This window comes from Vidua macroura, chromosome 3 (genome assembly GCF_024509145.1).
Source record: "Vidua macroura isolate BioBank_ID:100142 chromosome 3, ASM2450914v1, whole genome shotgun sequence".
Lineage (NCBI taxonomy): Eukaryota > Metazoa > Chordata > Aves > Passeriformes > Viduidae > Vidua > Vidua macroura.
The window spans coordinates 88,334,764-88,359,607 of record NC_071573.1 but is presented as its reverse complement, the minus strand read 5'-3'; the positions used below and the strand labels follow the sequence as shown (position 1 = coordinate 88,359,607).

The 24,844-nt window shown below is 34.2% G+C and overlaps 1 protein-coding gene across 1 annotated transcript in view; it reads right to left on the bottom strand.

Moving 5' to 3' along the window:
* Positions 1 to 24,844, bottom strand: part of EYS (eyes shut homolog) — a 725,122-nt gene that overhangs the window by 523,802 nt on the left and 176,476 nt on the right. Inside the window, 2 exon segments of the mRNA XM_053974015.1 lie at positions 9,782 to 9,904; positions 12,159 to 12,272. Of these exon segments, the coding sequence (XP_053829990.1) occupies positions 9,782 to 9,904; positions 12,159 to 12,272 (237 nt within the window).

The window sequence follows — 24,844 nt, the reverse complement described above, 5'->3', positions numbered from 1 at the left end:
GTGGTAGGCACATTCTTTTTTCTCTCAGGATTTTTTCATAGAGGAGCACAGGGAAAAGAAAGAGAAAACAATTTCTATTTCTGTTCCTTGTTTTCCTATTTGGAATGTGTTTGGAGAATTGTTTACTTAGGGTGATTGATTAGATTCTAGTGAAAATTGTTTGAGCTTGATAGCTAATCAGATAGCTAATCTACTTGTGTCTGAACTCTCGGGTGAGGGTCACGAGTTGTAAGGGTTAGATATGGTAGTTAGAAAGTAGGTATGTCGTTTTAGTATTTCTTTTAAATAGTATATTAATGTATTATAGTATAATTATATTAAAAAAATCATTCAGCCTTCTGAACTGGAGTCAGACATCATCATTTTTTCCCACCGGGTTCACTGCATTTGCAATAAGGGGATGATAACAGAAGCTCATGGACAAGGATAATTACAGAAACCAGGTAAGACTTTGACATTTTGTGGAAAATACTGCACAGTCACATATGATATGCTGTACTTAATGATTAAATACAGATCACAAATCCAGTAGAAACTGCTTAAAGGAACCTTAAATTTTTTATAGCTTGTGGATTTTTCTGTTGCTGTTTTGTTTTGTTGTTGCTTTTAAATAGCTAAAAGAACTAGCAGAGTTCTTAACAACACAGGACTTGGACCCATAGGGTATTTAATTACAAACCCATAATTTTTGAAAGGAATAATCACTCAAAAATTCGAAGATATTTGGATGTACTATTGGTAATTTTTTATGCCATAGTAGAAAAGGAAACTGCAAGTCACTTGATTCAAAGTTAAAGGGAAAAGTACTCTCTGACTATAAAGAAAGAAATGTGAAAAACTTGGCTGAGACCAGTTAAAATCCATGGAAAGGGAGAGGAAGGTGGATAACATAGTAGCAAAGGAATTCAGAAGAACTGCAAAGAATGTAGAGATGTTCTAATTTGAAACCTGATAAAGAGTGAACATTTTACCTTAAAAAGGTAATTAAGAAAGCTGCTGCTTGCTATAAGTACCCAAGGACAAACTTTTTTTTTGTGGGAGAGATACTGGATATTAGGAGACCAACATGGCACTGCCTGGTTTTCAAAGCATGAAAAAAGCCCGACTTATAAAAAGCAGATCAAGTTGCTATGGATAAACTAAAAAGTACAACATAAATATGCAGGCATGAAATTGGACCAGAAAAAGCATGCACCTATTACAGGATGGTCAGGGTAACAAGAAATTGTGCAGTATGTACTTCATATCGAAGAAGGAGAGATGCAGTTTGCCATCCAGTGAAGAAGGATGGCTACTGATAATGGCAATCATACAAAATTGTTCAATGCTTCTTCTGCCTCAATCATCAGTAAAAAGACCATCTGTAAAGCAGGTCATTATCATAATTAGTCCTTATGACTAAAGGGCAAAACTTCAGTGTTGAATACAGAGGAAAAGCTATAGAATTGTCAGATGAGTTAGTCAGATATGCTGTTCTGATGAACTATTCCCTTGGATACTAGTGGACAAAATCTCAATAGTTTTCTCTGTGAACATGTGAAAAATAGGAGCAAATTATCAAATGAGTAAAATGTTATGGAAAGCCATATTCATGCATTAGTTATCAGTGGTTTTGCTACTAGACTGGATGAATGAATTGCACATGTTTTGAAAGAAATCTACTGCCCATTCAATTCCATTAATTTTTTTTCAACAACCTAGATGGTTGGCAGCAAAGTAAGCTTAATGATGTCAACATAAAAAGGTACATTGAAGAACAGGATTAGAAGTCTTCATGTATTTCAACCAATTGAAGATAGAGTTTGATATAAAAAATGTAATCCGATCAGAAGAGAAGATACGATACAGGAAATCACAAGTAGGAACAAATGCCAGAATTTTGTTTTAAAATAAATAATTTGCTGAGATATATCAAAACCAAAAAATCCAGTTAGAAGCTTTACTGGAGTAATGCTGCTTTTGGAGTAGTTTGCATCATGCAGTGACGTGCATTCAAGAAAATTTTGGGCAAAATGATAGTCCATATGAGCATGTTACGAATGACAAACAGCTCAAAAGCTTGACCTTTTAGGATGAACAAAATGAAACAGCCTGTAAAGCCTAAATAAGTAAAATTTGAATAGAAATGTGATGGCAATCATAAAATAAGAAAGTATTCTCACAAAATTCATCAGTTTGCTGTGTTCATAGTATTCAGGGTGAGAAGTAATACATTTAAACTGCAGTGAAATATTAGACAATAAGGAAATCCTTACAATGGTTAGTATAGCATCACACTGGGAAGATTTCCCCCAAGAAAATAAGGAATTGTTGGATTTCTTTAAGAAGATGAAGATGCGTAAGTGAGAAAGCAACATAGTATATACTATGTTTTTTGCTTGGATAAGAATGAAACAGATTATAGCTAGTATTGTGTTCTAGTGTTGTGGTTATATAATTTGCAGGGTATCAATTCTGTTTATTACACTGAAGGAGGTCCAAAGACTTATGTTTGTGTAATGAGTTTGATTGTCTGGTAACTTGCTTTGCCTTATGGTAAAGGTCTTAAGTTACTTGGTGTGTGATAACTGCGCTATGATTTTGGAACCTAGTGCTTCTATCCAAATCTATGGCTCTATTTCTCCATCAAAACATGTTTCAACATTAGTGGTATAAAAGAGAGGTGAGACTAGGCTTGCAGCAGACAAGAGAAGCAGGGTAAAAGTGTTAACACTAGCAGGAAGAGACAAACACATTCTTCCTGCTCACCATAAATGCCCATGGATGAAATTACAGAGGGACAGGCACTAAGGCCTACCTGTCCAAAGAAAGCAATACAGCTTTTGGCACATTCAATCTGAGTTCACCTGTCAAATCTTTCTCATGAGAAAACAGATACCTCATTTCCACTCTCACTTCCTTTCCTACATCTCCTTTCCACAGGGGACCAAGCCTATGCACCAAGTGAAATCTTGTGATAACTTTTGTTTAGCTAAACAGTACATATTTCAATGTACTCCAGGTCACTTTTTGTCACTTGTAGTTTTCAGATACAAGCACAGAAAAACCATGCAGATTATAGCTACTGAACTGTAGCTGAGCTATATGTGGGGAAACAACAAAAACAATTTGAAAAGGACTGCATATGAGCACTATTGCAGTGCTGTGAGAAAAAAAATCTCAGACGTATTTAAATAAAATAAAAAGCGAACATTGATGTGTAAAATACCTCTGCATAAAACATTGATTAGAATGTTCCATATTTAAAAATAAGTAGGAAGGATGCAAGAAAAGCTACACAATTTATTCAACAACTGAAGAAAGCATGCTGTTGGCAAAGGCTTAAAGAGCTCCATCTGTTTCATTTAGAAGAAACAAAACCAAAAAGTGACTTGATTACAGTGTGAAAGTATCTTTACAAAGAGAAAATACTTGAGTAGCAAGAGCTTTTTCATTTTGTGTAGAAAAGGTAATAAGATGCAATAGATCAAAGTTGAAGACAAAAATTTAAACAAAATATTTAATATAAACTTCTAAACCTGATGGTGATTACTAGTAGAAAAAAATGCCAGTGAAATTCTGTCTTCTTTTCATGCATTCAAATCAGGATTGAATGGTTTTGGATTCATTGTGTGCTTTAATCAAAACTAGAGTAATTAGGTTCAGTACAAGGTGGTTAATGGCCTACATTAACTTCCTTCTGGTACACAGACCTAATATAGAGCATACAACCAGCCATCTATGGATTGTTAGAAGACTTGTAGAATAAATACACTCATCCTCTATCCCTCTCTTTGTCTTTCCTGGGAAAACATCACAACAATTTAGTGAGACAGGTATATTTCTGTGATAGTAATAGCCCACCCTGAGGCACCCAGGCTCTGTAACATCACTGTCATCATGTGAAATGTGTATGTCCTGTAATTGGAGGTTTTGGAGGTTACTAGGATACCTAGGTGCAAAGTGTTTCTTTCTTGTTACTAGAGCAAATAGCCAATACTATTAAATTTCTTGCCTGGCTACCAATGTGCCAAGGGGAAAAAGAAAAAAATCTTTTTATGAAAGTTGTGTAAACAGCTTTAAAAAACATCTTTCTTCATTTAACACATTTCCTTTCCTGCCTCAAGGCTCCTCAGTAGTTTGTGGTCAACTCACTAGCTAAGTGAAGAGAGTCAAGCTGTGGTGTATTCTTCCCACTATCACCACTGCAGCCCTGAGGCCCAGTACACAAGGCACTGCCATTTCTAGCCACTGGTCAGGTATCAAGATAAGAGCAAGGGTCTCAAGACTTGCCTAGTGACCAGGCTGATGTTAGATCCATCGAATCATGGGATGTTTTGGTTTGGATATGACCTTACAGATTATCTAGTGCCAACCCTCTGTCATGGGCAGGGATACTTTCCATGAGACCAAGTGGCATAATGCCCCATCCAAACTGATACTGAACACTGCTAAGGATGGGGCATCCACAGGAAATAAAGAAAAAAAAATCATGACAAAGAAGAAAGCCAAAGAGTAAAGAACAAAAAGAAGTCGGCAAGTTACTAAAGATGGCACCAAATAAGACTCCTATTTAGTGTGGTGATATTAAAACTGATAGCATCATACCTTTTTATAGTATGGCTCTATTAAAGCAAAGGATGTCAAAAAACAATTGTTTCATTGTCTAAAACGACAACACAGTATATACTGGTAAACAGAATTTAGTATCAAAACCTCCAGTATTAGGCTAGTCAGTAATGCAGAGGCAGTGTTGGACAACAGACTTTTTCCAACATCAAACATCAGTGGATTTTTTTCAGAAGACGAACCATATACTAAAAAAAAAACTAAGCACATTCTAAATATAATCATTCTTATCTAGGATGCCACTTTGGTTTCTCAAATTCATTAACGAAATATCTGTAAGGGATGAAAAATGTGCACTAGGGAGGTTGTTTGGAGGTTGATTTTTTTTAATTTCAGGGTTTATTCACTGATTGCTCAGGTCACTACAGAAAATTAAGTCCTAATAGGATTCTTTAGGCAGTTATAACAAAAATTTTGATTGTAATTTTGTCTTGATATCCATATGTTATTTTTCAGGTGCACTCAGATATAAAAAGTAAAAGCAGTCCTCACTCTGCTGGCATATTGTATGGTGTCCTCAATGGCATTAACATAGAAAAAATATGGAGTTAAGGAAAAATTAGGTTGATTTTCCACAGTAACTCAGGAAGACTAAAAATTTCAGCCACATGTTCCAGTGTCTTCTCTATGTGTTTTAATCACTGTATGAGCTTTTCTAGACATGATTGTTTTTCCTTTTTTTATTTGATAAGAGACTCCTAGCAACTGACAACGTTTTTAAAATTGAAAATCAAGCCTATTCATATAAAATTATTATTTTCCAATTTATCTAAAAGTACTTAAGTACATAGTAATGCCCAGAAAGATATTAATAGATGTTCTACATACATTATGCTATGCATGACAGCTGGAATCACTACTAAAAAACCTACCACTGTACCTGAAATAATAGGGATAAACTGGAATACAAAAATAATCTCATAACTACTTCAGAAGAGCAAAGATAAATTCCATAGAAGCTAATTAAAGTTTTGATTGAAGAATTAACTTATCTTTTGTCAGGTGGTTCCAACTATTATTATTCACCCTCTAATTTAAACCAGTCGTGCTTAGTATTTGCAGATGGAATACTATTGGAGAAATATGCCATTTGATTTCTCACATAGAAAATCGAGCCACATTGCTTATATTTTAAATTACTGGGAAAAACCAATTGATTTGCTTTTCTTTCATGCAATTCATTAACTTTTATGTATTATTTTATCAACATTTTTATGTAATAGAATTTGCAGCATGATGAAACTTAAACAGATTTTTCTGCACTCTACTGAGTGCATTTTTTCCCAAATGTTCTAACCTGAATGCCCTCCAAGGAAGGCAGGTACACTTTCACATGACATGGCGATAAATATTCTCTAATAACTCAGAAGTACATAGTGAATACATTTCCATGTATACATAAATGCTGTTTATTTTCCAGCATGTTAAATTTGCACACCCCACTGTGGGAAGCCTGCCCTAGCAGCCTGCCATTTACAGTGCTTGTGGCAACCAGCAGCCCACCTGCGTTGCTCCAGATGAGCAGGGGAAAGGAAGTCAGCTCTTCACTCCTCCATGGCCTGCTATGAGTCAGACCTCTGCTGGCCAGGAGCTTGGGGAACCCTCTCTCTAGCTGTCTGCTTCCAGGTTTTGTTTTGGTTTGAAAAACCTTAGTGCTTTGACTAGAGCTCAGACAGAGGCATATTGTTTAAATGAACTCAGTCATTAGGGGACATCACAGAAAAGACCTGGCTTTTGAGCTGCTTCCGTAGTGGCCAAAAGGGCTGATTGATGTGGAACAATTGTCTGATGCATGAGATGCAAGCAAAACTGAGTTTCTGTGGCTGACTCTAAGGATGGGTGAGCATCCATAGGTCACAGAATCAATTAGGTTGGAATAGACCTCCAAGATCACCAATTCCAGGCTTCAACCAATCACCATCATGTCAACTTAAACCATAGCACCTAAGAGCCATGCCCAGTCATTTCTTGGACAACTCCATTGTTCTTGACTCCACCACTTCCTTGTCAGCCCATTCCAATGCTTGACAACCCTTTCCATTAAGAAATTCTTCCAAGATCCAACCTGAACCTCCCCTGGTACAGCTGTGTCCTCTTCTCTGTCCTCACCAGCTGTCTGGGAGAACAGGCCAACCCTCACCCTGCTAGAACCTCCTTTTGGGTAGAGGTAGATCTCTCAGGCCAGTTTTTTCCTTTGAATTGTTTGGGAAAGTACTTTTCGTGATTAACAAGAAAAAGAGGACATAGTGGCAATAATTTTGTACTGTGCAGGTGTCCTGATAGTAACTACAAGCATCTATGTCAAGCAAAATATGTCAAAAATAGACCAGCTTTTCAAAATTTAGAATAACACAGGAAAAGAATACACAGGAAAGATTTTTGAAAGCCCAGAGAAAGATATTATCTTATGTCGTGTGATAGCTTGAGCTGAGCTGCAAGACCTTGCTCATCTTGGTATAATTTTGGTTTTTAAATGTTCAGTGTTGCAATGCCCACTTGCTTAGCCACAATATCTACTACAGGATTCCTAAAGCCCAATAGTATGAGACATGACAGAGGAAACTATGTAGACTTAATCTTCAGAAAGTATATTAAAAGGTTTGCATATTTATTTAGTCACTTGTGTAAATTTAAGTCAATATGTGACTGATGGTAGATTCTGACTGTTGATTCATACTGTCTCGTTATAATGGTAAATATTAATGGGAAATGGCCAAAACATAGAGGAAGGATCATTTTACACATAGAGGATTCATATGGACCTTGATATGAGTGAGGAAGTCAGATTAAGAATCTCATGCATATAAACTACAACTACAAAATTCAGTGCTATGTGATGAAGTAAAAATCACTTTAAAATCCATTTTTTTTTCTACCCAGTATTCACTGGAGTCACTTACTAGCATAGGGCTCATTCATATACATGAATAGTTTTGAAATCCTTTCAATAAGTAAATAAATAAATAATTAGATTCATCTATTCCAACATTTAAAAAGCAAAAAGGTTTACTTTGGAACAATATAATCGCATCATTTATTAAGATTAAAACCCCATGCTTTTTTATCCAAAACCACTGAATTACAGAGTTCTTTAGTTCCAATTACTTATATTACCAGAGAAAATCCACTCAAATAATTAAAATGGTGAGTAATCGCACCTTATAGAACTGCCTCCTCCTTCTCTATCATTGATGAATTCAACATCCTCCTATTGATGCTTTAATTTGAGGTGTCTTACTGCCTAATGGACTAAAGGTGTCCCACTGTTCAATAATAAAATTCCCTACTTCACCTATCTTCAGGTTTGGATGTGTTGAGCAAGATGTTTTCTAATTTTCGAGGCTGGCCAGTTTAACAGACTTGGACTGCCTTTACATATCTCAACTTTCAGATGTTCTCAAAACCCCTCTAACTAGCAAAACCAAATAAAATACTGTGAAGGAAGAAGGTAGCAGTTTTGCTAGGTAGCAGACCTAACGAGATCCACAATGACTGTGAATTAATTGTACAAAAAGCATGAGCACAGATGAAAATACTCAGCGTAATCAGGAGGATCCTCGTCCCTACTCCTAATACCATTCAGTAGGCTGGCTTACTTTTTTTCTTGTGGGAGATGTCCTGTCTCACAAAAAAAGCCAATAGGACATGAGATCAATAGCACATTCTTGATGGAAAGTATCTCACACAGGAAATGCAGGAGAAAATTGAGCTTTTTTCATATTAGTCTATTATGCAGTCATGTGAACTTCTATGACTTCAATATAGGCCTCAAGGTATCCATTAAAATCGACTTATAACTCACTTGTAACTTTTTTATTGCTGACAGATCCTGAATCCTTCTTGTCTTGGAATGTACAAGGATGTTACTGGCAAACTCTTTGCATCAGTATGACGCACATATATATCCAGAATATAGGACAAAGAGTTCCTCCTAAGGAGCACATACGCTGTCCCAGGCTTCCTTAGTGACACACACATGTTAATTTGTAGTTCTGGTTCTATAATGTGGACTCCATCACATCTTAAAATAGTGTTGCTGTATTTTACCCAGTTCAAACTGACTGTTATTGACCTACTGGATAAAAGTTAGACATTTTCCATTTTGATTCTAGAAGAACAAGAGAAAGTTTTAAAACTTCTTATTTTAAAATTTTTGAATTAAACGTCTTCTATCTATAGTAACAAATACTTTGTAATCACCTCTGTTATTTTCAAAATCGATGCAAAATAGACAGACTCTGTCCTGTCTTCCTACTTTTAACCATTGACAAAATATGAATGAAGAATTTCTAAAGTGAACGTCACTGGTGTTACTACCAACCTGAAATGCTCTATTTACAACTAACTTAATTTTGCCTCCTCATCCTTCACTATTCTACTTGCTTGTTTAACTTTTAATTTCCTGTAATAGATCTCTTCCATTTTTTTATTCCTTTCCTCTCCACTGGTCCCCACACATTTTGAGCTCTCTGGATAAACCTGTTTGACTTTTTATTACAAGGTCCACTAATTGTGTATGATTTCTTAGACTGCCACTGCTTGTTTTCCCATTACTGCTTATGACTAATGCTGCTCCATTTGCATCTCTGAAATCATCAGCTGAAAGTCAGTGTTCAGTGCCTGACATAGTTATTTAGATGGCATATTTTTGGAGGCAGTTTTATTGATCTCCCCATGATCCTGTTAGCTGCTTCTGGCAGAAAATAGAGCCTTGAAGAATCTCCACGATGCAAGAGCTATTTTCTTAAACCTGTTAGACATGCAAATAATTGTGCAACTTACAAGAATTTATCATAAGGATCTGATGGCACCTTTGTGAAAGAGAACAAAGCGTAATCTTTCTAAAATTGTGTTGTTACCATCTCAATCAAGTATGGCTGTGATAAAATCTGAGAAAAATAGCACCAGCTACCTGCTCCCCTATGTTTCATAGACTAGGTGTTTTTGAACAATTTTTTTCTTCTATGCAAAATAGTTTTGCTTTCCATACACACACTGCTTTCATTTTTATCATATTAGGAGAGAAATTAAAACAGATTATCAATAACATAGAACCCTGAGTTGATTTTGTTTTTATTAATGCTAAAACACTGAACAAAGTGCAATTAATTTCAGAAAATAAAATTAATAGTTCAGCTATTTAACTTCTTTTCCAAGTTAAATGAAATCTTACCAGTGAATCCAGGAGGACAAGCACAGCTGTAGTCTGCCACCAGGTCTAAACAAGTTGAATTGCTTTTACAGAAGCCATAAGTGCACTCATCAAAGTTAATTTCACAGTTCAGGCCTTCAAATCCTTCGAAATAAAACCAAAGAGCAATGCATTATTCAGCTATATCTGTGCTTTCTTTTTCTAAAGCAATGTCTTTAGGTCCCTTGTTTTCAATTTACTCTTGTAAAAAATGATCTTGAATCCTTATGGAAAGATCATTCCAAATTTTTTTTCTCCTTTATAATTATAGGAAAATTAATTTTTTCGGTCAAATATACTTTTAAAGGAGTCAATAAATGAAAGCACAAATTTAGGATTCAGTACATTCATTAAGACTTAAGAACCTATGAATTGTGTATCTGCTGCCATTTTGACAACATTACAGATAAAGTGAAGCTGGGTTCTGGACATCTGCTGTCAAAATAAAAATCAACTCTTAAAATCTCTCTTAAAATCAGTTCTCAAATTGTTGCTTTACTACTTTTTTCTTGATTTGTTTTACAGAACCCCAAAATCATCAAGGGTGCAAGAGGCTTTCCAGATCATCTGGAAAGTCCAACTGATAAGCCAGCATCACCACAACCACCCCTGAACCATCTCCCCAAGTGACCCATCCAGACACCTCTCTAACTCTTCCAGAGATGGTGAGTTACCTCCCTGGGAAATTATTCCAGTGTCTAACCACTCTTTCAGTGATTTTTTTCTTAGCTATTAATATCTGTTCTGAACCTCCCCTGACACAATTTAGGGCCATTGTCTCTCATCCTTTCACTAGAGACATGGTAGGTGACAGAGGCCCCCACCTAATAAAACCTTCTTTCAGGCAGTTGCAGAGAGCAGTGAGGTTCCCCCGAGCCTCCTCTTCTCCAGACTAAACAGCCCCAGTTTCTTGTGTTGTAATGACTTTTAGCAAGCTCAGAGGTCCAGCAATGTTTTTTTGTAGTTTAAATTGCTAGAAAATCTCCTCTCCAATATCTGATATTTCATGCTCTTGTAAAGGTATTCTAATTCATGGTCATGCTACAAAATGAGTGTCATTAGTGCTGTCACAGGCCATGGCTGCAGGAAGACCATGACTAATAGTAAGCCATCGGTACCCTCAGTGCAAGCTATATTCCTATAATTTCTCAAACTGACCATGGAACCAATTTCCACTGATCCTTAAGTCATAAAACTTGAGAATTACACTTAATTCATTAATAATGTATTAAATAACAATTCTTATTTGCATTTAAAGTTTAATCAGACCTATGTCTCACAGGTAACATGTGAGCCACAAAATTAGCAATGTGGATGCCAAGATTTATTTTTGTATAAGCTGGTCAGGCAGGCTTAAGCAGCAAAATGATCTTTTCCAAGGTTAATTTCCAGTTACCTTCCAATATCTGTTTTGACTTCTAATTTAAGCTAACTAATGACAGAGACTGTACTTATGAGAATTATTTGTGGCAATTTCATCTCTTGTGATGAGTTTCTGAAGTTATCACCACTGGAATGCCTGCATTAATACATACACATCTGAAATATTGTCAGCTATGAAATCAGCTAACATGAGTCCATGTTTAGATAATAGTAGAATTTGAAGATTAAAATTAAAAAAATTAAAACATAGAACACACCAGGTTATAAATGACAACCTTTGCTTTATTTTTAACTAAAAATCCATTTAAAAATATTCATAAGGAACACATTTGTGACAGCATTTCAGGAAAAAAAACTGTAATTTTAAGTGCTTTAAAACATTTCAGCTTTTCTTTGACTAATTTTTTACTGAAATCACTATTTTTTTCATACAGTACTGATAACAAAAAGCAGGGTGCATTTTTAAATTAATAGACCACAGATGCTGAAAATCATTATTTTTGGCTGTGAAAGTTCTAATAGATTTTTTTTAGTGATTGCTTATTAAAGTCATTATGACCATTGTAGCTTGCCATGATCAGTGAGAAATATGCATATTATTAATGAAGATAAAAATAATTTTTGTAAGCTTATTGATAATGTTTTCCATGGAATTCATGTACTGCTCATTTGTGTTTTCTCCACTGCTTCAGACTTTGCTAAAATCATTATGTTCTGTCTGAAAAAAAGTAGCATTTAGGAGTATATCTGTCTCCATTCTTAATTTGTCTCCAATCTTAACGATCATGGCTGTTTTGGTAGACACGTTGACTTGATGGACAAAGATGCCAACAAGACTTTGGAAAGGAATGAATGACTTTGATAGAAAGGAAGTTTTAATGACAACTTGAAGCCTGTCAAGAAGATGTTTTGCAAACTGCAAACAGTTCTGAAAATTGTCAAAGATAATAAAAATAAATTATTTTGAACAACTTACCTTCAGGGCAAAAGCAATCATAGCTGTTGACATCATTCTGACAAACAGCACCATTCAAGCAGGGAGCTGAATCACACTCATTCATTTCTGTTTCACAGTACTGGCCTGAAAAACCTGCAAATGAAGTAAGATAAGATTTGATTTTCTTTGTCATTATGTATGCTATTAGCATTAAACATGTATTTCAAATGGTGTTCTTTAACTAAAACCCAGAGATCTTATGATCCATAATCCCCTGGAAAAGGAAACTTTAAGTCAGAGTTTCTGTATTTTATTTACAAAGAGTTAAATTTTATTAATTTCTTATTCAATATTACAAATACATCTTTATTGGTGGAATAAAACAATAAAAAATTGCTTCCAGAATGCAAGAAGACATTCATAGCTGTAAGAAAACAAGGTTGAGATTTTCAAGTGTTTTTCTTGCACTAGAGTAATTTTAGTATTTTTATGATATAATCCCAGAATGCTTTGGGTTGGACTGGCCTTAAAGATAAACTAGTCCCAAGCCCTCTGCCAGGGGCACTTTCCACTAAACCAGGTTGCTCAATACCTTTTTTTAAATTTTGCCACATCTATATAAGAAATAGTGCATCAATTATATTCTATCCACTGTGTTGTCCTTATTGCTGTGGAGAGTAACAAAATACAGAGTACCAATATACTGAGGCATAGCAAACATGTGCTGTGCAAGTCAGGCCTCAGGATGTGCAAAATGCACAGCTCAGTTATGGTACATAAGGCTGTTGGGTTTGTTTGTAAAAGACAGAAGGTGTATATCATTAAAACAAAAATCTGAAGACTAATTAAACTTGCATAAGGAAAGAGTAGCTCAGTTTTTTCATTTCTTACAGGTACTTTCAGACACTGTACAGGGCACAAGTGCTGCAGCACCAGCAGTGGGGGTTGCAAGGGGGCCCTGTCAGGAGAGGAACACAGGGATAGAAATGGTTTAGTTGATCTACAAAGCAAAAAAATATTAAATTAGCTTTCATTGTAGGGAAGCAGGGCAGAGTTACCCACTTGCCCTTAAGTTATATGTGCTAGATGAAGACAAGATGAATTGGTATTTTCATAAATAGCAAATAATAGTGCAAGATTTAATCTGAAGTATAATGAAGAATTATTCTAAGGGACATATAATGTGAATCAAGACCTATATATTTTAATTTGTTTTGATGATACTCAATGTCAAAGAAGCTTTGTGGGGACAGGGGGAGTTAGAAAATTACTGACATCAATGAAATGACCTCATATTTTATCTGCTTAAAATGTAAAATTCAGATAAGAAGAAAATAAGTATAAAAAGCTGTTTTGCATGTGAGTGTATTAAAAAAATGCAGGAAACATTACTTTTGCGAGTGGTTCAGAGCATTATGACCTTTATAAAAACAAATTGGTTAGGCATAGCTTACAACTTACTTTAATTTAGCTGTTACAGATTATTTTTTTTAAGTTTTAACAAGTTAGAATTGTTTTCTAGAAGTTACACTCTTTTGAAAATGTTAGCTTCTAACACCTATAAATGAGAACTAGCTACCTAGATGGAAATTAATTGAGATTGGAAACTTAACTATCTGAAATCTGGCCTAAATAAAGTTTGTTGGGGTTTTGTTTTTTTTTTTTTTTTCATTATAAGGACAGAAAATTATCAAGTACAGAAAGACAGAGAACAGCACCTCATTCTTAAAAATGGGAAGAAAAAAAAAACAAAACTTTTTTAAGCTGTTTTTTTTTTTTTTTAATCTTCATGCTTATTCGTAAATTATTTTTTGAAAATAATACCTTGTAGAGAGCTTCTTAAAGGAGCTACTGGAAAGCATATTAGGTCATTTTTGAAATAAATACTTAGCATTTTTATAGGTCTTGATGATAGTGTTAAAATGTTTTAGGAGCTACTGCTGCCACTTCAGGATCAGAAAAATGCTCAGAAAAATGATCCTACCATGTGAAACAGTATGAAATCTGAGCAGTGACTCAAGAGCTCCCAGCTCTCAGCATGTCTGGCAGTGATGCTGCAACATCTCCCTGTGACGAGTTGTGACCAGGTCACCCTTTCTCGGGAGCAATGGAAATATCCAGCAGTTGCACCTGACATTCTGAGGATTTGTGTTACAGCAGGACTAGCAGTCAAGGGGAAATATCACAGGGACAAATACAGAGCTGCAGGTATCAGAAGCTGATTTATAAAGCTTTTCATTACATAGTTTACTTCATTGATGTTTTATAAATTTATGGATTGGAAGGGAAGAAATTAAAGGCATAAATAGAATCTGCTTTTAATAAAATTTGGTGCATACGGTGTGAATTATCCACTCTGAAAGAGCTGAAAGGAAAATATATTGATAGAATTTTATTCCTTCTTGTCACATTTTTAGCAGAAAATGTCCTGCAGACAGAAAATAATTTAAATGTAGTTTGTATTTTTCTTAAATTGTTTTGGTGAGGTAGAATTATTCATATATCAATCATATCATATCATATCATATCATATCATATCATATCATATATAAATATATATACTTTGATTATGTTTATTTCTTGCTGATCAATATACCAACAAATGTCACTTTTTTTCACAAACAATAACTCACTTGATAGGCTGAAAGAACATGAGGAAAAAAAGCTTCATTTGTATTATTTTAAAATCAAGAATGAGTTGAGGAATGCTTTTAGCTACATTATAATCCATACTTAATTACTTGTGATATAATAATATTAAGTTAGACAATAAAATAGAAAAAATTAGTCAATGAAAGTATAAATATTTCTGCATTTTTAATATGATACAAGTTAATTCGTTCCATACATTTGAAAATATGAAAATAAATTTCTCTGTATGAGTACTCCGAACTTTTGTGCTCTACCCTCTTATCTCATAAGATTACTTTGGCAGAGCCAACACAGTACTCTATGAACCAGGAAAAAATCCCATTCCTTCATCCATCCAGCTCCTCTCTCCATTAGCCAATGATAAATATATCAGAGAGATGCCAACTCCTGAATAAATATTTCCATACAGTTAAATGAAAAGGCGTGTGTCCCATATATAAATCCTTTCAAACAGTTGAGAAAACATTTATGGGAATATTTTATGTAAAAATTTATTGATATTATTTGTGGTTTAATCTTAAAAATAATATAAAATTCTATTATATACATATAATATACATGTATAGAACAGTACTATACTATTCTATAGATTACTGTACTTTATCATGTAATATCACATCATAAGTAATTTGAAGTTTATCATAAGTAATAGTGGGCTTATATTAATATAAAAAGTAGGTAAATAAATTATGATCTCCAAAAATATTTTGTTATTGCCTGTACTGAGTGGCAAATAGTTATCATCAGAGCATATAATAGATGATGCAGCTGTTACACGACTTTCCCTACACTGAAAATGCAAGGGTAAAACACATCTGAAAGATGAATTAGAAGTGTTAAATTATCTTGCTTCAATTATTGAAAGGAAGGAATTCATAACTCAGAGTTTCTGGGGTCAGAACTGGAAAAACATATAATTATTTACTAAGGATATAATTTCATTATTTTTTGTCAACACTCACACTGCAGCAAATATTTTCAGCTCTCCAGCTTTATAGCTCTTTATTTGGACTTCCTCCTCAGATGAGGATGAGATCTATATTTCCACTGGCACTAGTCATAGTTTCCCTATCTAATATAAATGTAAGATAAAACATAAACACTCAAGAAAAGTAATAAGATTTACTGTGAAGTTGCTTTTGTGAAAGCAACATTGTTTGAAGGACTCTTTTACATATATGAAGTTGCTTCAAAAATAGAGAATTTTCATAGTGTTTTAGGTATTCTCTTAAAAGAGACATGCAGTTATCTGACTCATAAACATATTTCATATGTAAAAGCCTCAATTATTTTCTTTCCTGTAGCCTAATATTAAGGAATAAATCATATAAAAAGAAAAATATTTTTTTGTGTCATAAATAATTCTAGAATCTCTAGGTCAAATATAAAAAAATAACTCGTTTCAATAGAAATATGAAATAAATTTAAGTTTCTAATATTTGATACCTGAGAATGATTCCACATTCTTATTCTTAGCAGAAAGTCCTCAGTGAAAGAAAAGGGAATCTGCATTATGAATATGTCAGAAAAGTGGGACACATCCTCCCTGGATACCTAAATCTACTAGATCTAATCCATATTCATTAATGTCAAGAAATCTTTGCAATTAAATTTTATTTTTAATAATACATGTGTTTGTAAAACTGAAACAACATATGTCTAGCTTTTGTATGGATCTATTAGCTTCTGCTAAATTTTACCAATACAAATGTGGTCTAGGATCATCTAGGGGTTTGAATGCAGACACTGTACCTCAAAGTAATAATTTTACATAGCGGTAAGACTCCTAGACATTTTTCAAGGATGAAAGCATAAAACTGAAAAATATTTTATGTTGCAATCTTTAAAGTCTCAACTCTTAAAAAGTCAAGTTAAGCCAGTTACTAAAGTAGATTATATGTGAAACCCTTGCATACAGGTTATGCATTGAAAAATAAGGCACGTTGGGAAACTGAACTGTCTACACCTCAAGTAATGATGTGTGAACTCTGCTTGTTGAGATCACATTTTTTTATGTCTTTGTTCCAAAGGAAGATCATTACTTTATTAAAAAACCTTTGCAGAGGTTAAACAGCAGCTCAGTCCCTAGAGATAGCTGGATTTTAGGCAGAAAAATGCCACAGAATTTTCTATTTCAAATGCATATTGGGAAAACAATAGGAAGGGTCTCATTAGAGAAAAGCACTGATTTTTCAAAAAGATGTAAGGAATATGTGTCTTACAGTGAGAACCTTTTGGACCAGCTTCTCAAGGGACATGGTAGGTTCACCATCACTGGAGGTTTCCAAGAGGCAATTGGATGGGGTGCTAGATACTCTCACCTAGGCTGCCTTTCTAATCAAAGGTTGGACAAAGTGATCTTCTGAGGTCCCTTTCCAACTGGGTTGTTCTATGGTTCTATAACAAAATCCAAAGCCTGTAAAACAGACTGGTAGAACGACCAGGGAAATAGAAAGCCTGTCACAGAACAGAGGACACAGAAATTCTAGTTTGTCTGGTGTAGCAAAATGTAGGCTGAAAGGAGATACAAGGGTTTCTGTTAACTTTGTCAATGAGAAAAATCACCAAAAAATGTGAACAGCTATTTAAATTAAAAAGTATCATAGGTAAAAAGTGACATTATCACAAACAAATTTAAATTACAGAGTAGAAAACCTTATCAACAGAGATTCTACCAGTACACACATTCATTAGAGGTTATTCTAGAAGTACTCATCATTCTTATGAGCTTCTTAAATTTGCATATATGAATTGTGATAGCATTTAAAATTAAAAAGAGGATAAAAAATTCCTTGCACAACAATTTTCATAAGACAACATGCTAGCTTTATATTAAGAACACATATTAGTAGCCTGAATGTGATTTTAAAAAAATTCTCAAAAAATTAAGATGACATTTAAAATTGAACTATCACTGCACCCAATATTATTATTAATAAAGAAGTCTCCTCAATTGCTATAATCCAGCAAAAAAACAGAGAAAGGAGTCATTACCACTTAATGTAAAATCTTAAATAATCCTCTAAACAGAAGACACACCCAGTGTTCTGGAATTTAACTGACGTATAGGAGTATTGGAGTACATGTCTAAAAACAACATAATGTAAGCAAAAAGAAATTGTTCAACTTCAGATTATAATGCATTTACACAAAGAGGAACAGAGATGATACAGAAAATCACACTGGCAACATTAATTCTGGCTTTTCCACATATTGAAATCTTAATCACTCTTTTAATATGGTTTGTGGGTATATGCATAATAGGTGCATTCAAGTATTAAGAAGGAAAAAATAAAGTCATGCAAGAGATTGAATATAGCAAACTGTTATGCTTTTATGAAATTCCACTGACCTAGATTAATCTAGAAAAGTTAAAGAACAAATCTCATCTACCAGATGGTTCAGTGTTCTAAATCTGCATATAGATGATTTGTTTTACATCTGGCCATTCAAGGTTAAGCCATTACTATCTCCATGGGGTGAAGCAGAGAAGGGGGATATCCACAATTTAGTTACCTTGTCTTCTGTAAACCACCCTGCATCTATAATAGGATTTAATCTAATATTTTATTTTTTGAGCCTTCATTATTTTTTGAACCTAATATTAAAAAAAAAAAAAAGCAGAAAATTTCAGAACAAAGAGAGTACAGCCACATTAAAATTATCTTGTACAAGTGTCAGAATTATTTGTACAGGAAATAAAACTTTCTTGATAGCCAGTTGAAGACTGCTGAACAAATTTCAATAGGAATTAAGAACAAACATATAGCAGAGAGTACAGGTATTCCATTATTTAAAAAAACAAAACAAAACAAACAACACCTGTATGATTTGTCCTTGCAGAGAAAAATTAAGACAGACTTTCAGGTGGGAGATGCTGGTCACACAAAACATACAGTGGGCCTGAATAGAAAACCTCTGTCCTTTGACAGGATGATTATATAAAAAACTGTGCAAGCTGAGGCTTGCTGATTTTACTTACACTACAGCAGGAGATCTCCCAAGCTTTTCTTTCAACCTAATTTTCCAATGCACCATGAAATTTTTTGTTTAAAGATGAAAAGCATCAGAGTGGTTTCTTCCATTCCTATAAAAAAAACTTTCCTAATTTTGCCCCCCCCCCCTTTTTTTTTCTCTTTTACCATTAGTATCTGTCTTTGTGAGACGATGTCATTACAGCAGACAAATTTGTAAAGCCACATCAAAACCAAGGGCAAAGGAACAGCATCTGGATACCTCCCACAGACAAAAAGCTGCCATGACAGGACAAAGAGCTCTATTCCAAGAAAGATGCTAAACATACCTGTTACCACAGGTAGCACAGGGACAGCTATTGTTTCATTTATATCTCTAGACCTGAGGAATCTGCTTACATTTGTGATTTTCAGGACTAACAGCTTGAGTGAAAAGAATAGCAAGATTTATAGCTTAAATATAAGGAAAAAGTTCTGAATTTGTGGAAGCAGTTGTAAGAAAGTGCAACACGTTTTTATATAGTAAAAATTTGCCTTGGTGAAAATGCATTAGAGGCAATATAAAAGGATTTAAGATGTTTATACTTGTCATTCTTTCATTTGGGTTTCTGCTTTTCCTTCTTATAGGGGTTGTTCTTGTGGTTTTTGTGTAGACATGTATTACTCTATTTTTCTAACAGATTTTAAACTGACATCAATACAAAATATTCTTGATCAATTCACTGTAAAAGAAATAGAATGGACAAATGGTATTAGAAATAATAATAGTACATCTTGACTCTAATAACCAGATAGGCATTTTTCTATCAAAGAGACTAAAATTCTCATGCAAGAAACTGTGACATTCTCATTGCCCAGCAGATGCACAACACGGATGTCATTTTTTCCCAGATAAGTATCTCAGGGGACATGGAGCATTGTTAATTTCTTTTAAATAATTCAACAGTCCATGAACGAATTCACATATCGTTAGATTCTTAAGTCTATTTAAATTTGCTGTCCTTATAAGCAAACTATCCAGGTCAAAATTTTACACTAGTAAAAACCCAAACAGAAGTTTAGAAATAATCTGAAGATTAACCTTAAATCTAAATGACAAATAGATCATAGTATTTAGGATTGAACTAAGTTGAATATTATTTTTGCTTCTTGCTGGCAAATTCTCCATGAATTCTACCATGTAAAGAAATAATGGAATCTTCCTAATTTTTCATAATTTATAGAGGCAAAGTTGCTGAATATGAATCCCAGTGAAACTGGTTGGGTTGACACCCCTGAAATTTAATAACTATTCATCAAAATAGAAATCCTTAGTGTGACTATCAGAGAGGAAAAAGAAAGCTTAAATCATAAATGCTATCAGACAGCAGATAATTGGGGATTTGGGTGTGGGTAAACATCTCAAGCAGATGTCTGCAAATTTTATCATCACTCATTGTGTGGCCTTATTGTAAACGTTGATAATACCATGACCAAATAAAGGTTGCATGTGTTGAATCCAGTTAAAATGCCATGAGAGCATCATCCATTTAATCATATGTTGAGACTGAGAGAACTGGGGAGGGGCAGGCAGTCCAAGCTTTCAGAGGGAGTTGGTGCTGAGGAACAGCAGCTTCTGCAAACATGAAGTGGTGTTGAAGAGAAGAAGGATGGTGAGAAGGAAGTTGAATATCTTGACTGGAAGAAAGATGCTGGAAGTGTGGCAGGAGCCTGGAGATCAGAGAAGTGTGTGTGGGAAAAAAAAAATCCAGGGTATTCAGAGGGACTGCAGTTGGTAATGCTCAAGACTGATAGCTTTGAACAACAGCTCAGCATGAAGCAGCATGTCTTTCTGCCTGAGCTTCCAACAAAATCAAACCAATGCAGACGTAGTACTGAAAGGGCAGGTATTAAGTGGGATAACCAACTACAGTAAGAGCTCTTATCTGGATTGTTCTTAAATAAACCCCATTATCCAGATTGATTGTGGACAGTCATTTGCATTGTTTCCCATGACCGTGACAGGATTGGCACCAAACATGTCATTTTGAATAGGTTCAAAAATTTGGCTTTCTTTGACAGAAAATGTTGCTTTACTTACAATGGAAAAGGAGCATACTAGATAATACATTTATCTTTAGCACTCTTAGATGTGTCATTAATATACCAAATATAATTTGTTTGCTAAGTGCTCAAAGATAATCCAACTTATTATCATACGTTTCTGGTACAGAAAGATGCTGCTTTCTAGTTGCATGAATAAAATGGGAGCTTTATTAACTAAAAATAGATTTGACCTTAGAGCCAAATAATTTGAATCAGTGTGATTTTTTTCTCTTAGAGAAGCAGGATAATAAATTTCTCTTCCATCTAGGATTTCAGTGAACTGGTCTGCAACTATGGTCAGGATAAAAAGAAAAAAAAAAATTGAAAATATCCAAAAATTTAAAAAAATTAAGTACGTGTCCTCTGAGGGGAGTAGCAGAGCTATATTTAATATGAGAAATTAAATAATCATAAGTAAAAAATTCCTGTTTAGAGTATATTTAAAATGGCTTGAAAATCAGGGTAAGCTAAAGTAAAATAAAAAAAAACATATTGTTTCAAAATTCAGTATTGGGGTTGTAAAATATTGGTATGATCAATTTGAGACCGCTAAACAAGCAAATAAAATGGTTAATTGCTATGATCACTTACTATTGAAAAATGTTTTCCCCTCCCATATAAATAAATGAGTAATCTGGTTTTACAGAGCCACTGAGTATGGGCAATGAAGTCGTTATTTTTCACAGCACTCAAGACGTACTGTCACCATTTCCTGAAACAGAGGATTTTAACAGTGATGTGACAGTTTAATGCAAGACCATGGAGACCAACCGCTTTCGATGCTGTTACAAGGTGAGATAACCATGACAAAATGATTTCTGTATGTGTCTATAGGGAGCCCATTATGAGTCTATCATTCTGGCACTACAGTGTGAAATTATGATGAGGAAAAAAAGAAGCCATTCAAATTTGTACTGCATGACAATGATGCTCTAGCATGAGTTAATGATATATAGCAACTGAATTTCAAGCCTTTTTCTTCACTGTATTCAGAATGAAACTACTAAACCCCAAAGTTTTTATTTACATGTAGTGCAAGAGAACTGGATATAAAATAAATTATTAGAATTACTTTCAGTTAATCTCTACTAAGTGTAAAAATTCTGGTTTTAGGCTGAACCTAGATGTTTCTTTGCAAATTTACTCACAACTGAAATTCACCTTGTACAGATAAAATACACAAACAGACCCACATAACAAGAAATCAATTATTTCTGTCCCCCAATCGAAAAAAAATAGAGTACGTTCTCCTCATTTACTCAAATTTCCATTTGCTTTCTCCAATCCAATTATTCTTACATATCTCCAACTTGGAGTTCTTTAAATAAAATAATTTTAAGCTTGCTCTTTCAGGTATACTAATATATCTATTTATGTACATATTTTCTAATATATCATTATGTGCTCTTTGTCATCAGTGATTTTCTTTAAGGAATCATTAATTCCTTACTCAAAGACTATTTTCTTTTTTTTTCATAAATGCATGAATTACTCTAAGTATGCATAGTTAACATTATAGGTAGTTAATTTATTAATAGACATATTTTTCTAGGACTTTTAATTAAGAAATGTCCTTCATGCTACTTCTAAATTGTGAATTTTCTTTATCACTTCTTTGTCCTTTTCCATTTTTCTAGAGTTCATTCTAAATTTCACCTCTTTGCATAATTCATATTTGGTCTTTTTTTTTTTTTTCTGCTGTCTTCTCTTTAGTGAAATACTAGCCTGAATGTCCTTATTTACTGAACAAAAATGAAGAAAATGGTGAGAAGTCTGTCTGTTCAAGATCAATTTACACAGCATGAAAACCTCATTTACCTTTGTTTCATATCTCTTATGCCAGGTAACAAAGTAACTTTCTGATATTGTCCTCAAGGATTCTTGTTTCTGCAATAGGTATGGGAATATGGCAGAAAGAAATAGAGTTTGAAAAGCCAATACTTCTGAGTTTTCTTAGCTATGTGGTTAGAAATTTTTCATTTAAAAAATGAGCCTAATGCTGGTAAAGCCATCAAACAAATGTTGTCTAAAATACAAGCACTTAAGTACAATGATATCCTGCAGGTATCCTAAACAATATGACTCATTCAGCCTTTGGAAGGACCTGCTTTGAAAGTTAAATTTAATTTCATTTTCCAATATATGTTATATTTTATTACTGAAACTACCTAGTTGGAAAGCATGACATAGTAAATTCAGAAGGAAAGCAAAATAAATAGGTCTCTGGTAGAGTACCAGGAAAAAAAGGATGGCTTGAATGTTAATGTAGATTTGAGATGTGATGGATGAAACTTAGCGTATTGTTGTCCACACACATCCTACAACTAACTTTAAGTTTAGCATTCTAAGTGAATTTGTAAAAAAAATATATAGAGTCCATAATGCAAACAAAAACATCTTCGAATTGTAACCGGTTTTGGCCTATCCAAACTGAACATGGATTTCTATAAGTTGCTTAAAGATTTCTGAACATATACTATACAAGTTTTGAATATGACCACACTAATAATATGCTTCAATTTAAAAATGAAAAGTAGGTTGAAGCTCATAATAGATCTTAGAAAGACAGTATGTATTTCTTCTCAGAAACATTGTGGGAATCAGCTAATTTCAGAAGCACCATAAGTCACAGAAACACATAGCTGTCAGGAACTACTGAAGTCATTGAATCCGTCATCACCTCTTTTCTCACTCCTGAAAGCTTCTGACTGTGAAAGAAATGCTTCCTTTGAAAGAGTTAACATTTTCATCATATTTCCTTCAGAAATATTTTCAGTACACTGTCATGAAATTAGCACTTGTAACAAAAAAATCAGTTGCAGGGAGAAGGGAGGACAGCAGAATTTAAAGGTCAATAGGCTGGCTAAAATCTTAGATATAGCAACAGCAGAGAATTTATTAGATAAAATGGTGTCTGTTGCAGATAACAACTAGAAGTATTTAATGTTTATAAAAGAACCTGGCACAGAAGAAATCTTAAATGCAATTAAGAAATCAAAGTACTTTAATATGTGATCTCTGGTGTTACTTTCAGTAAAATCTGGTGATTCTCCCCAGCCTACTTTGTGAGGGGGAAATCAGCTGTTTAACTGCAATTAGCAGTCAGTGGAAATCAGGCACTTATGACCTTAAGGTGGTTTGGGAACTATCACCTTGAAGACTGAAAAATGAGAAGACAAGATTTAATTGAAGTATTTTTGATAAAGTAAATTCACGTGGTAAGATGCAGCATTAAGACCATCGAAAAAAAAGCAAGGATTAGCTACTAAGGAGCTAGTGTCTATTATCCACATGCTTTTAAAAAATTATTTTGAGAATTATTGCTATGGTGTATTTTAAAGACAAATGAAACATTCATAAAGCAAATAAAATCTGAGGTCATGTCAGATCTCGACTAATCCCATCCAAAAGGAAGCACAAGAGATCTGCCAGCAGATGATTTATTTATTGAATCTTTTGCACAGGGTTTGGTCCGTATTCAAGTTCACTTCCTATCACTGATCTTCTTACCACCGATGTGAGAAGAGTCAGTGTGTTATACAAATAAAGTAGAAAAGCACTGTATGAGATCCTGAGATCTGCTTCAGTTCCTTTGTACTTCCATAGTCTAACAGGATGTAAGAATTTAGCTTTGTTTAACAAGGACTTAAACCAAATCCCTTACATCCCTTTTGCTGATTTCCATGAGCACTGGTTTAGGCATAAAGTTTATATTTCTGATTCCTATTTTTTTATTCAAAGAGGGTGTACTTCAACCTACTTTTCAGGCATATATTTCAATAACTGTTGCATGCTGGGCTGGTTCAGTTAGGGGTTTTAACAAATGTTAGTTAGTCGGTTCTATGTACCCCCCATTTTCCCCTCACAATGGTCTACTCCAGGTTGTCTGCCATTGGAGCATTCCCATGTCAGTCTTGTAGCCACCCCCTGTTCATTCTTGAAGGTTCTATGTCAGTCACCCCATCCCTGTATTCCTATTTGTCCCGGAACCCCGTACCCACCCCTGTTGTGTTC